This window comes from Lygodium microphyllum, chromosome 13 (genome assembly GCF_053477565.2).
Source record: "Lygodium microphyllum isolate KBCC chromosome 13, Lygodium_microphyllum_v1.1.10, whole genome shotgun sequence".
Lineage (NCBI taxonomy): Eukaryota > Viridiplantae > Streptophyta > Polypodiopsida > Schizaeales > Lygodiaceae > Lygodium > Lygodium microphyllum.
Window position 1 is genome coordinate 104374405 of NC_141147.1, and position 14965 is coordinate 104389369.

General features: G+C 41.0%; 1 protein-coding gene across 2 annotated transcripts; it reads right to left on the reverse strand.

Annotated features, from left to right (window-relative positions):
• Positions 1-5284: 5284 nt before the first annotated feature.
• On the reverse strand, positions 5285-13130 carry LOC148027005 (uncharacterized). Of its 2 annotated transcripts, XM_087691547.1 has the most exons (7): positions 12924-13130; positions 12705-12833; positions 7345-7444; positions 7138-7230; positions 6781-6901; positions 6134-6397; positions 5285-5987 (listed from the first exon to the last, which is right to left on the reverse strand). In XM_087691547.1, the coding sequence occupies exons 2-7, from the start codon at positions 12776-12778 to the stop codon at positions 5872-5874; spliced, it is 768 nt and encodes a 255-aa protein (XP_087547673.1). In that variant the 5' UTR covers positions 12779-12833; positions 12924-13130; the 3' UTR covers positions 5285-5871. The 2 variants fall into 2 exon arrangements, with proteins under 2 accessions (XP_087547673.1, XP_087547672.1); XM_087691546.1 differs by having other exon boundaries at positions 12705-13130.
• Positions 13131-14965: the final 1835 nt, after the last annotated feature.

Here is a 14965-nt window from a genome sequence, read left to right on the forward strand (position 1 = left end):
CCAGCTTGCATTTTAGCTTTTTTTAATGCTTTGTATTGTTTACAAAAGTACTAATGCATTTTATTCTTTGCCTATTGTCTTAAGTGAGAAAACTTGTGAATCAATGTTGCAACTTTTGGTAGGTGTGGTGAGAGAATTTTGATTTAAATTATACCTTAAAATAGCCTTAGAGTAGGGAAAGTATGATTACACTATGATTGCTGAAACTTGGGTGCATGCAAAGAATGGGTAATGTGTGCATGGCCTTAAAAAGGTAGTGTTCTTTTCTTGTTGAGAAAGTTAGTGTTCTTTTCTTGTTGAGGGTTCAATGCAACAGTTCTTCAAAAATTTCAATCTATTAAACATGGGAACCCTCTTGATTTTCTTCACAAAGGCTAAAAAGGGGCTTTGATGTTAGATGCAAAACAAGCCAAAGTCACTTTGTCAACTTGTGGTTTATACTTTGTTCTAGTATCATTTAGTGGGTATAGCAACAAATTACTTTGGTATCATTCCAATTATAGCTTGGATTTAGCATAACATTTCATTCTCTCTTTCACATGTTCTTGTAAGATAGGTGTAAAAGCAATCGTTTTTAGAACATTTTCTATATTGTATGATAAGAGTATTGCCTTTTATATATTGATATTCATTGCAAAACATGGGTCTCAAGTGAGACAACCTTGGACTTAAAAAGTTACTCTATTTTTAGTCCGCATAGCTTGGCGACTTGCTCTTCATTCATTTTACTTGCTAGTTTCACTTGTCCCTACACTAGTACAATATATCTTCACCATTATTGTGCACTTTCACCTCCTATTGCCACCCCAACACCTAGGTGATAGTTCCTAGCCATTAGTTGCCTTACATTTGGCTCATTCTATTGTTGCCCTTCATCTTCTAGTGTTTACTTGACCTTTCACTGCCCAAAGGACTATGTTTCGCTCCCTCCATAGAGCATCTCTTTTCCTCATCACCTATACCTTTGCCCAAAGAATTGTGTTTCTCTCACTTCACAATGCAGATATCTTTAGGTGCTATCATGTGATTAACCATCATGATAGTGCAACCATCTCCCTTCTCAACTTCATTGTATCAACATGATTCAATTATTTATCATTCTTCATTCTTCTTATGTGTTTTCGATTTTTCTTTGTCATAACATGAGTGTAGTTCCCCATAAACCCTACTGTTTCTCAACATGGTATCAATTTAGAGGTGCTCCAAGAGCTTAAGATTCTCATTCTCCATCAAGGCAAGAAACGTTGGGGATTGGCAACATTCTCAAATTCCAGACTCTTATTTACTTCCATTGCACCGTTGGAGGATACTATCTTGTTTCCCCTCCCACCTTGTTCTAGGCAATAGAGATCGTTCTACATTGGCTATTAAAGGGTTATGCTCAAGGCAATAAGATGTACACAATGCACACTAAACCCTTGGGAGCAAAATGAGGCTCTAGGATTGTACAAGGTGATAAGCCCTCCTAGAGACCATTGGAATGTGCTACGTAGGTTTTCATGTATTTTCACGTTTAGTGGCTACCACAACCTTCATCTTAGTAGTTTGCTCTGGTAGGGGACAAAGGATATGCCACTTCTGTAGCTTCCTAGTTTGTTCCATGGAAAGATAGAGGTTGTCAACCACCCTTGGCTTCTCAAGAGTTGTATATTTCCACTCCTCTCTTGTATGAATCCATGGACACCAACTTCAATTTCCATCCCTATTGTGTTAAGTTTCAAAAGGCCACCTGTAGGAGCTCTCTAGCTTCTTTCCATTACAACCTTAGATACCTTATTTGGCAACATTAGTAGTCCTTCCTTCCTTATTATACACCTTGGAGGCTGTGATTCATGAGTTTAGATCACTTATCTTTATTTGGGGGGGGGGGGGGGGACTCAAAGGAGAATCTTATGCCTTTAGCTTTAAGGGGGATCTTCTTCCGTGAGTTTCAAAGGAGGTTACTACACATCATGTGGTCCTTTGCATACCTCTCACTCAAAGGAGAATCTTATGCCTTTAGCTTTAAGGGGGATCTTCTTCCGTGAGTTTCAAAGGAGGTTACTACACATCATGTGGTCCTTTGCATACCTTGGCAAAAGGCTTTTCCATTCTTCACTTACCCTTAGATGGGGTGTTTGGACTTGAGCTCCTCTTTTACATATTGACACCTAGGATCTACATATTCTACCTTGATTGGAGCCTTAGATGTTTTAACCATGACTTGGTGGCTACACCTTCACGTATTTTCTAGCATAGAGATGAGAATAGTATCCTCACTCTTGAGGCCCAAGATCACACATGCATTCATATTCTTACTAGCATGGAGATAGGGAGCAAGTGACTTCTCCCTTCAGGTTGAGTTTTGGGCACCATTAGCTCACCTTGTCTACTATTTTTTCTCATAGGTTCCCTTTCAAGTGGAATTCTTCACTTACAAGTACTACCCTCCTTATCGACTACCTTTCCCCTAATCCTCTTTAGGGGCTTCTATGTGTTTTTTACTTTCTATATATTTAAACATCATAGAGACTAGAGAATACCTCTCACACTTCTCTTAGGACACCTTTTTAAGGCCTAAGAGGGAGTGTATCACGTTAATTCCTATACCAAGCCATGTATCACATCAATTCCTATTTTGGTATCAATTCACAACCCCAAAAGGCTTTATTCTATTATTTACTAGTGTCTAGGCATTACCCGAGATAGCCCCCTACTCGCCCTAGATAGTTCGATGTTCCATGTGCCTATAAATAGGGCATCAACATTATTGTCAATATACTTCTAACACTCTCACAATCATTCTTCATCATTCTCCCATTCATTCACTCTCACACTTTCATTTTCAGCCCTATACCACTCATGCACACACCCCTATCATGATAAATATATTAGTTTGTGGTGCTATCCACTTGACGGTGACACTAGACTAGCAAGTGACTTCATTCTCGATGTCTTCTTCACATCACCATTAGCTATTGTGGACTCTCGAGGTTGCTACGTTTTGAATCCACACAAGATAACCTCTTTCATTCATTATTTTCACTACTACACTTGCTAGTTTGATTGTTCCTAGACTAGCACAACATATCGTCTTTATTATTACTGTGAATTCCAACTCCTATTGCCACCCCAACATCTAGGCACAGTTTCCAACGATTAGCCACCTTTAGGAGGCTACATTTGAAACAAGTTCAAGCCATCTATTGAGCATGCTACACATTAGTTGCTTGTATGCAACTACCTGCATGTAGAGGTGTTCACCAACATTCTTATGTTTTCTTCTTTAGTTGGTTGCCCAGAAGTCCTCTTTATTGTAGGCATTATCTTGGAGATCTCAATATAGCCTTTATTTTTGATAGCTCCTAAGGATTGTGTTTTAGCTCCCTCTATTGTTGTCCTTCATTGTCAAGTGTCTACTTTGACATTCCACTACTCAGAGGATGATGTTTTGCTCCATCCATAGAGTAACTCTTTTCCTCATCATCAACATTTTTGCCCAAAGGACCGCATGTTGCCACCTTATTAACCAAGGCAGCACAATAATCTCCAAGCTCAATTCCATTGTATCAACATGATTCATTCAAAATGGTTCAATATTCATCCTTCATTCTTCTCTTATGTTTCTGTCTTTGCTACCTTGTGTTTCTCCCTGCAAACCCTACTATTTCTTAACACACAACTTGTATTTACACAAGATAAGATGTACACTCCCAAGTACCAAACAATTGGATGGACTATGGAGGCGGTAACAATTCACCAAAGCCGAACATATCAACAATTCCAATGTGGTAAACCCTTGCAAACCCTACTATTTCTTAACAAACGCCCTATACTCACACAAGATAAGATGTACACTCCCAACTACCAGACAATTAGATTAGACTATGGAGGCGGTAATAATTCACCAAAGCCAAACATATTGGCAAATCCCTTGCCTCAAGTGCACACATGCACATGCACACACACAGATACAAATGCATGCAAGTGTGCATGCACTCTCAACCAATGATTGTCTTTATTTCAAACTCGCTTCTGTTCACTTTCAAAGCTTCTTTGACAAGCATAAACACTTGCAAACGCACACACACACACACACACTCTAGCCAATCAAAGGCTGACATCTAGGACATCAAGAAGTCAATTTAGCAATCAACAACTAACACACTCATTTTTAAACAACTATTACTTTCGATACCAGTACATATAATAGCATTTCTTAGTGAATTGACTAAACTTGGAACATTAAAGCGGATGGGCGCTTGTAGAAACTACGTGAACCATCTCCACTTCGATGTTGTTGAGCTGAGAATCTTGAGGCAAGAGAATGTAAGTTCGACTTGGCTGCTGACATTTGATACTGCAGAAATGTGTGTGCAAAGATTCATGTCTATCATTCTGGGATGTTACATATACATAATCTGCTGTCATTGATTCGAGATACAAGCAAATGGTTCTATGATCCCCAATCTACTAAATGTGCACTCCCTGAGCAGCAGTACTCATTTAGGTGCACACACCTTGTCATAGAAGGCTAGTTAATTACTAGATGATCATATGAAGCTTGTGATGCACAACTCCACTCTTGTGAAGAGAGAGAGAGAGATCAAAGTTTGTGAATGCTAGCTAATTACCAGAGGATCATGTGAAGGCTAGCTAATAACCAGAGGATCATGTGAAGCTTGTGATTCGAGAGGATTAACGTGAATGCTTTTTGATATTGTACTAGTGACAATTCAGCATTCTTCAATTCCACAAGTTATATACAAACAAAGATGAGTTAATAGTTCAGAACAGGCATCTGGTAGAGGCTTGTCTTCACAAGCATGGGTGCGAGAGTTCGATTCTAGCCTCCAAACAGGCCTGGCCTCATCTAAAATACATACATTAAAGAAAACGAGTTGATGCAGAAATTCTGTGTAAACTGAACAAAAATGTTGTGCCATGTTATGGGTCCTGTTTATTAGTACATGAAGATATTGGGACGACCTGAAATTCACATTGTATAGTTAGTTCAAACCTTCTATCGCCTTGCTTCCTCTCCACTACTTTCTGCTGGAAGTTTTTGCAAGGAAAGGGGCAATGAATCTGTATGCATAGTTGTTTTAGCCTCTATTCAGGTGATGTCTTCATTATAATTACTGTCTACGATGCACTCTGCTTGATGTCCTCATAAGAAAATGGGTAATGAAGCTGTATGCATAATTGTGTTACCCTCTATCTAGGTGATCTTCATTATAACTACTGTTTGTAACATTTAAACTTGTAAATTCACGTTCAGTTCAGGTATCCAATTCTTTTGTCAGTCTTCATTTTACATTAAACCTCTGAAATGACAGATTCTTCCTAGGCCTAACTAGCAATGATGTTGCTCTAGCATAGATATTGAACACAAACAATTGCTGGCCAACTGTGCAGCCATACTGTTTCAAAGCAACCCTGATTTCATCACTACCATGAGCTACGTCCTTACCACAAAACGGGTTAACTTGTTGTCCAAGTCCCATTGCCTGTGTTTAACTGCAAATGTTTGTACAATAATTTTTCTGAAAGCACATATGCATTGGGATTCATTATTGTACAATAGTTCAACGTTCTTCACTGTGCATGCTGACTGAATGCTTGATGCTTGCACTACAAGAAACAGGCATTGTAGGAAACAATTGTAAATTAATCAGGGTAATCTCAGCTTCATATAGGTATCCTGATATTGAAGCTCAACACAATGTTACCCCCTTGATTTCTGGCACCCCTTACAAATTTTAGCAACATCCTATCAAATACAGGGATCTGTTGCCTCAATCCACTGTGACTTGCGAAGTAGATATATCATTCATTCTACATATTCGCTTGCTGACTGTAGCATCTTCTGATACAGTGTGCCATGTACATTTATTTGCGCTTGCCTTTGCCAAATGAGACTGCACTTCCAGGTGCTTCCTTCCTTTTAGAAGCCTCCAAATGCAAATCAAATGTATCTAGCTCTTCAACTGCCTTCTTTTCGGCAACTAGAATGGAGCCAGAATCCAATTAGTTACTAACTTTTTGCTTGAGAAAGAGAATAATCCTTGAACAGTACAATTACAGCTCCATCATGCACAACTCCAGATAAAAGAGCCATTTGAGTGTTATGTATAAACAGAGCATACTGCACCTGTCAAAGGGGAGAGAATAGCTGGTTTTGTTGGTTCCTCATCATGTTCCACTGGCATGCGGCATTGGCTATGTGACCTTAACCTTGAGCGCGAACGATGTGGTGGAAAACTATCTGGGTAATCTAACAAAGGCCTGTCACTCACAAAACTTGATGAAAGAATCTGAGCATTGGCATTGGCATCATGCTCATATACTGGCCTGGCAGCTTTCAAAGATCTTGCTGTTGGGGAATCTCCTGCATCCTGACTCCGAATTCTTACAGCTGTTCACAGGCAATATCCAAATGTGGGATATGGAAAACACTACGGTGTGAGTTGCTGTGAGGTGCAAGCTTTATACTAGTTATCGAACAACAAGAGCTTTGGCAGAACAAATGATTAGCATTTCACAGCAGTCAGGCTCCCGACCAAGCCCAGTGACTGCTTGAAATAACTCAGCAAAGCTGGTCTTCTCACGTCTTAGAAAACAGAAGGCTGGAAACAAGAGTGGCAAAGACCCAAAGTTTTTCGACAAGATTAATTTGATTGCAATCTAGAGAGTCAAGGTGCCAATTGATGAGAAAAAGTAAACGTGTAAATGAACAAGACAGGAGGGATCCCGGTGGTTATTTTTCTTCAACAAAGCCATAGACTTTCTGAACCTAACCATTGAAATGTCGCCTTTGTTTCTCAATGGAATGTAACCTTGTCAACAGCTGAAGCATCTCTTCTCTAATGGCCCTTTGCCTATTCCAGACTACTTTGTCTGCGACCATTCTCTCATGCCTCTAATAAAGAACAACTTCTTTTGTTAGACTGTTTTGACTGGACAATATAACTGTCTGGAGAAGTAACTTACTATGTTGCAGATTACTCTGGATTGTGTCTAGGTTTATTGAAAAGTGTAGTGAAATCCGCAGTGCCTATTCAGATTTTAACAAGCCCAGCAGCAAGAAAAGGTTAACAGTAAAGTTGTGATGTTTAACAGAGGACAGTGGAAAAAAGCAAGTCCAACTCAACTGACCTTAATCATTGCTGTATCACGCTCATAATATTGCGTTGCATCAGTGATGCGGGCAGAGCGATGTGCAACCAAGAAATCATGAGGATGACCGCCCTGTGACAAAACCACAAAATGTAACAGCAAGCTCGTAAGACTATGCAAGTACTCAACTGTCGGCAATAACTCAATATACACAAAAAGTACACACTTAGCTGTTGGACTCATTACCAGCTCCCATGGCTTGCACAAGGCATTCATTAGCACAGCAGCCTCCACATCAATATCCCTTTCACCCCTTGGAAAAGTGGTAGACTTTCTTGGTTTTTCCCTGATGAAAGCCAGACATTCAGAGTTGTATGTTGTAAATAGAAACTCATCTGTTTGAAATTATTTAACGATGAAAAACTGACATATCACTTTTTCGTCATCCTCAAATTAAGCTACCATACTGCAGAGTCATATGTTTGAGTCTATTCTCAGATTGCAGCCAGCTCGCCAAGGTTTCCTTATGTTGGGAGGGCCTTGATATACTGAAGTGGTTGCATTAATTGTGGTCTTTTACAAAAGTTGCCCTGGACTCGTGCATATTTGAAAACATCATTTGCATCAGAAGACTGGGAGGCTGAATTTTGAAGAATTTTCAATTACTCCAAGTAAAAACCTTTGCGAAGTCATGTAATCCTAAATACAGACTGCCAGGATAGCTAGGTACATCAGGTACAAATGGAAAAAAAAGTTGTGACGTCCTGTCACATACATCTGATCAACACTCCACTAGTTTGTGTGAGCTACCTACGTTGCTGGTCAAAGAACCTCAATTGAGCAAATCAAACTATATCTAATTGAAATCTTATGTGGTGGAGATTCTGCAACAAGAATCATTTCCTTATGGCCATGTTCCTAGCAACTCCCTGCATGCTTAAGCCAGCTGTTCTCAGCTACCCTACCTCCCTAACACATCACTCTGGAGTGGAACCAGAAAATCTTACACAGGTGGAGCTTTTGCAGATTAAGCTGAGAATGATGATGGCAGCAGCAGCACCAGTGACAAAGGGGAATGCTGGAGCCGGAGGAGTGAATCAGCAACCTGCAGAAGAACATATCTGCCAAGTGAGGAGGGTCAGCTATATATAGCTGCAAATCCCTAAAACTGGCCGACCTGCCTAAAAAGGGTACGCAACTGCAATAAATGCAGTCCAACTGCACAGAAAAATAGGGAAAATGATGATGTGGCATCCTAGGGCAGGCATTGGTAGGGGGTGAATAGTAAATATCAACTAACAAACATAGGAAATGTGCCTAAACAGAACAAATGCACACTAAAATGCCAAAGCTTCCATGTCTCTATCAGACTCTAACAAGAGCTCCCATCCAAAAGATGATAGATTGACAACCCTAAAGTATGCAATTTCTCAGATCTTGGGAATGTTTGAAGACCCAACAATCTCATGTGATGAAGCATGGAAGCCTTGGGTAAAGGCTTCGCAAAGAGATCTACAACATTGTCGTCATGGGATAATAAACACGACTTGAAATCCACGATCTACTCTCAATACTGAACCTCAATGTACTTCATGCAAGCATGAAACAAAGGGTTCTTATCCAGAGCCAGGGCACTCCGGTCGTCTAGTGAAGTTGAGTGGGTCCATGATCTACTCTCAATACTGAACCTCAATGTACTTCACGTAAGCATGAAACATAGGGTTCTTAGCCAAAGCCAGGGCACTCCGGTCGTCCAGTGAAGCTGAGTGGGTCCGCTGGTCTAGGGAAAACCAATCCCCGCTAACATATGATGGAGCCACACTGCCTTCATAGTAGTCGAACAAAGGGTGTAGTACTTTGCCTCTATAGAAAATAGTGCCACAATAGGCTGCTATTTACTACTCCATGAGATAGCTCCCAATCCAAGGAAGAAAGCAAAACTTGTAGTGGACCGTCTCGAATCCATATCACCTGCCCAACTCCATCCAGAAAGAGGGGCCCCCTCTCCATACATGGTCCCATAGGATCAAGTCCCCTGTGGATAGCACAAAACATGCAAAGCAGCTCTCCAATAAGCTTGAGTAGGAATCTTCATGAAAAAAGACGACAAAGCCACCACAAAAGAGATGTTCGGCCAAGTGTGAATCAGCTAGATCAAAGAGCCAACAAGGCACTTGTAGCAGGTAGCATCTGGAAGGGGATCATCTATTGCTAATAACATGGACTTAGGTTCCATGGGGCAAGAAACAGATTGACACTTGGCCACATCAAACTCTGAAAGTAACTCAGAGATGTACCTGTGCTAAGAAATAAAGATGCCTTGTGCCATTTGATAAATCTCCAAACCAAGAAGTGGAGAATCCCAAGATTTGTCATGTCAAACTCCTATCGCAAGATCTCTGGAGTCTAATCAACCCCTTGTGAGTCACTCCCTGTGATAATATGATCACCAGCATACAAAAGGACCAACACACACCTGTCACTCTCAACCTTGTAATAAAGGTTGGGGTCATGATCCGAATGATGGAAATAGCTCTGTAAAAAGAAGTGATTAATCTGCTAGTACCAAGCTCGAGGAGCTTGCTTTAGGCCATAGAGAACCTTCCACAACCTATAAAAATGGTCCTCCTTCCCTTGCACAAGAAAACCAGAAGGCTAAGAGGCGCAAATCTCCTTCTCTAAGACGCCATTTAGAAAGGCCAACTTCACGTCCATTTGATAAAGCGGCCAATGGTGATGAGCAACTAAAGCCAAGATTACTTGAATAGTGGACATCCGAGCTCTTGATTTAAAAAAAAGTCTCAAAGTAATCCAAACTTGCCCGCTGAGAGAATCCCTTGGCAGCAAGTCAAGCCTTATTCTTGTCCAAGGTCCCATTTGCAAGATACTTGATCTTATAGATCCACTTCACACCAATCACATTTCGCTACTTTGGATGAGAAATCAACTCCCAAGTTTGGTTTTGCTTGATAGAATCAAGCTTAGCTTGCATAGCACTGTGCCAAACTTCCTATGCAAGAGCCTTATCAACTGTAGTATGCTCATGGCCCTAAAGAATTTGTGACATAAGGGCATAGTTCACACAAAGTGAACTATCCTGCTAGACCTGAATCCTGGCTGATCTACATGGACCAAGAGGTGTCTCAGGAAATTGAGTAATCCCTAAATACTGCATGAGCCTCTAATACCACTAAGGAATGGTGATAGGCTCAACGTGCTGCGAAGGAGATCAAGAAGCCTTTGGTACTGATAAAGCACCTATCTATGGAAGGGACTCCCCCTCACTAAGGGAAGGTAACTCATCCTCATCTGATGAAGAAGGCTCTGCCTTTGACGGCTCAATCTCCCCAAAGGAAACTTGAGGAGATAGGGAAAGGGTAGAAACACTCAATGACGAGAGAGTAGATGAAGGAGCCATCGAGGGTGGAAAGGGAGAAGGTGAGGGAAAAGAGGAAGGAGAGGGAGGAGTTGTAGACGAAGAAGAGGTGCCAAGGGGTAACCTCGAAGGAAGGAGAGGGGATTTTTTTCCCGAGGGGGGGAGGAAGGGAGGTTAGTCGATGACGAAGAACCACCTATAGTAGAATAACCATCCATCGAATCTTTGACGGCCGCAACTTCATCAAAGATTACATTCCTACTTGTCTCAATCTTTGGAGTCTTTGGATTGTAGAGCCAATAGCCCTTTGTGGTCGTGCCTATGAAAATAAGCTTCTTCGACTTGGGTTCAAGTTTGCTCCCTCTTTTCTTCTTGTCCACATGGCCATTTCTAGCATTCACAAGGTAGCTTAACACTTTCTACCTTCAACCTTTAATAACTCAAGCATTGTGTTACATACCAAAGTGTGTTAGCCTTCACCCCTATCCAAAAATAGCTTCTTCTTACAATATTCAAGGTTTTTCATAGGCGAGATGCCCAATCACTAGACAATTACATGATTCCCATAGAACCCTCTTCTTGGAATGCACAACTTGTATCGATAGTATTGATGTTCACCTTCAAGATGACAATGCTTGAATCCAACCTTCTACTAAGTTAGGTTTTTTTCATTTGGCTAGAATAGTATTCTTAATCTCAAGATACTTTGAATCATTGGGAATTTCTGTTGGCTGAAGCATCAATGATTAAATTGGTCGGCATTGAAATAAGATTGGTGAGAAATCCTCAATTTGGAGGCTCTTTGATCATCAAGGAATGGTCAAATTGGCACACTTCACACCATTCTTGGATGGTGTGTTCGGATGGGAGTACTCCACTCGAATACTATGATCCTTGCAAAACTGAGAAAAAGGTTAGGACAAAACTTGCCGCCATGGTTTGCTCATACATCATGAACTTTGAAAGAGGTTTACATCTTTGCAAACACCTTTCACTTGCAAAAGTGGGAACACACCTCACTCTTGTACTCCAAGAAATAGGGCCATACATAACGACCAAAGTCATCAACAATAAGCATGAGGTACTTGGCCTTCCTAGGTTGTGCCCATAGAATCGCAAAGGTCGGTGTGTACCAACTCAAGCAATGTCGAAGTCCTTCGTGTAGCAACGTGTGGATGAGGTTGCCCATGCCACTTGCCCCTCAAGCAGCTAGGGCAAAGAGTGTGAATGGGAGGGAAATCTGGAAGTCCCTCCACCATCTTCTTCCGAGAAGCCCGTCATATAGCATCAAGGTTTAAATGCCCATAGTGAGCATGCCAAAGCAGTCCAAGCTCAGGTGAAGACAGTGCAGCAAGGACTGACTGTTTAAAGTCCACCCTCCTGTGTACCTGTCCAAGGAGCAGCTCCTGTAGATGCATCCTCCACTGTGACTACATTGTGGGTGAAGAAGACTCGAGAACCTAGCTGTGTAAGACTGTAAATAGACAATATGTTAAAGCTCAAATCTGGTACATATAGGGCTTTGGCCAAAGAAGTATGCCAATCAAGTAATAGATGAATTTCCCTCTGGACCTCATGTCCCATGTTTCGAAATGAAACTCTAGCTAAGGTGCCACTAGGTGTCACACCAGGTCATTCTTTCATTTGAATGGTCACTACATTGTACTTGTTCTGATGTTGTGGAGAGATCAGGCCCAAGCAATGTGCCGAAAAAAATTCTAATAGCACATATATAAACCTCTGATTGACAAAATTGGAGGGATAAATCCCTCCAATTTCGATACCTGGAAAGTTTGCAGATTGTAAGGTTTTAAAACTTACAGGATTTTTCAAGAGACTTGATCATAGTCACAAGTGATGGTCATTTTGGACTTAAGACCGCGGGGAGGGTAGCTTCTTTGCATGCAACGTTCCATTCCATGTGATTATACAGTCATAAGTGACAGCAATTCCTCCCTGTCCCCTGTCCCGTTTTGCATCACTTGTGACTATGCCATCGATAGACTGGTGAGAAAGTGCGCTAAAATTGTGCACTCAAACCAAAAGTAACTGACTCCAGGCTCACTCATTCTACTCAGTTTCCTGTCAACTAGAGCTCTGAAACTGCAGCTCATACGCATTGACCCCGATTAACAAGGACACGACAGATGAGTGGCTTCAGACTTATTATGTATGAAAGGTAAACGGATGCACAATCAGGAAGACTAAGAGATTGAATATGAGCACACACCTGGCTTTTATTTTGATCATTCCCTGCATGGGAGGCCGTGTCATAGTCATGGCTGCCCGGAAAGGCAATCTCATTTACCTGCTGCACCGATCAGACCGCGCCCATCTCTCTCTCTCTCTCTAAATCAATCTGTCAGTCACTCAGAAGAAGAAGAAGAAAATCAATCGATCACAAGAAAATCCACAATGTCAGCCTTTGCAATGCAGGAAGGCACCGTACCTCGAGAATTGGAATATAGCCTTACATAAGCCACACTCAATGACGCCGCACAGACAGGCAGAGACACAGAGATCAAGAAAGACGCACCTCTTTGTGTATAATATACGTTTCGAAAGCCTTGCACTTTCCAACGTTGCGATGGCAATGATATTAATGACACAACGATAAATGCCAATAATAGTGTGAACAATGCTTACGCTAAGACTCGATCTCATATTCCGGAATCTGCATTTGTTTTGAGATGTAGAATATCTAAACTACTTCTTTATTTTGGCTCTTGGTTCGGTGACCTTACGAACCTCCAATTTCTACCTCAAACCTGTTCTTTCCCCCAAGCCTAGTTATGAATTCGAATTTGATGGTTTGTGAATATAGAGAGACATGCAGAGGAATTGAATGCGAGTCTAATATAGAATTTTTCAATTTTAGAATCTTTTACATAATTTAAAATATATAATTTTGGGTGGCTTCCCAAAGGAGGGTGTGTGAGTCAATGTTCGCTAAAAACATTTTTGGTAGCATATACAATCTTTCAACCTAAAATGTTAAAGGGATTTTTTGAATTAGATTACATAGTTTTTCCATTGTTATAATAAAACTATAGTAAAACACAAGCTTTCAAAATTTGAAGGCTTTTTTAAAATTTTTATAACACATCTATCTATTCTATATATCAATAAGAAAGTTTACCAAACCTTTCTTTCCAACGAACCAAAAGCTTTCCCAAACCTAAGAAAGCTCTCACCTTTTTTTGAAAGTTTTTGTCCAATGTACGAGGAAAGAGAAGGCTTTAAAGTCTTACCATATGTGCAATTTTGAAAGTAAAAATATAATCTTCAAGGAACTTATCCAAATCAAGAAAGTAAAGAATAGGTGGGTTACATGCCCACAAGGGTTACTCTCTCTCTCTCTCTCTCTCTCTCTCTCTCTCTTCGTGGATGCTACCATAGCCCCTACCTGCACAACCTTGGATGTTGCCATTGTCCCTAGTTGCACATCAGTAGTTCTATTGTTGCCTTGGCTCACATTTCTCACTCATTACAACTCCTTTGGCACACCCACAATGATGTAAATATATGGTCATTTTAACTAGACAAATACCGTGATGTAGGCGAGAACTTCATCACCAACAAAGCAGTTTGCAATGCATTGGCAGAGGAGAACTGAAGGGTGTCAAGCCACATGCAGGTAGGTGGCAACACTCCAAAGATAAGAGTGTCTTTGCCTACATTGGGGAGCTTTCTTCCTAGATTTTCGCGGTGTCGTACCACTTATCATCCACTGTGGGGAAGCTTCCAACGTTGCATATGATGGGTGACTACAAGCTGAGGGGGTGAATGCCATGCAAAAGAATGTCCACCGTATGAAATTTCCAGATGCTACATATGTTTGGATAACTTTTCGTGGATGGGATTAGTGCAACAAGTAGATGAGTGCAAAACAAGAAAACGTGTAGGGCTATTACTTAGTTCATGCTTGCACGCTTCATGCTTGGTTTTGCTTACCTACTTGGCATACTCTTAAGTTCATTTTTTTAAAGCTCATCATTCTTGGTAAAGACACACTCTTAAGTGCTTATTGGAAGAAAGCTCTTGCAAACCAAGATTGCCTATACATCCAAAGTTGTAGATCATGTAGGAGGATTATTTAACTACATTGTGGTATGGATTGTGGTATGACAGGGGGAGAAGAAAGCAAAACGCTTAGTTAACTACAGGATTTTTACTCAAAAAGTTTAGGAAAACAAGCGCCAACTTATCATCGTGGAAGGAAGGGAGAAGAATTTGCATGCAGGACGGAAAAGCCGTGACGCTCATAGGCTGAAGGGGCTAGCGCTGCCTAGAATATACATAGCTTTCTATGGTCCATGGGCTCTACCCTCTCATTATCAGCCAATATACTCGGCTCTCTCTTGGCAATCAGGGATTATCCAGACGGCTGGGCCGAGAAGAAGTGCGGTGGCAGATCGTGTGCCCATGTGGAGGTCGGGCACGTCAATTGTCAATAGGGACACCATCATCAGAGCAAAAGTTTCAAGTGAG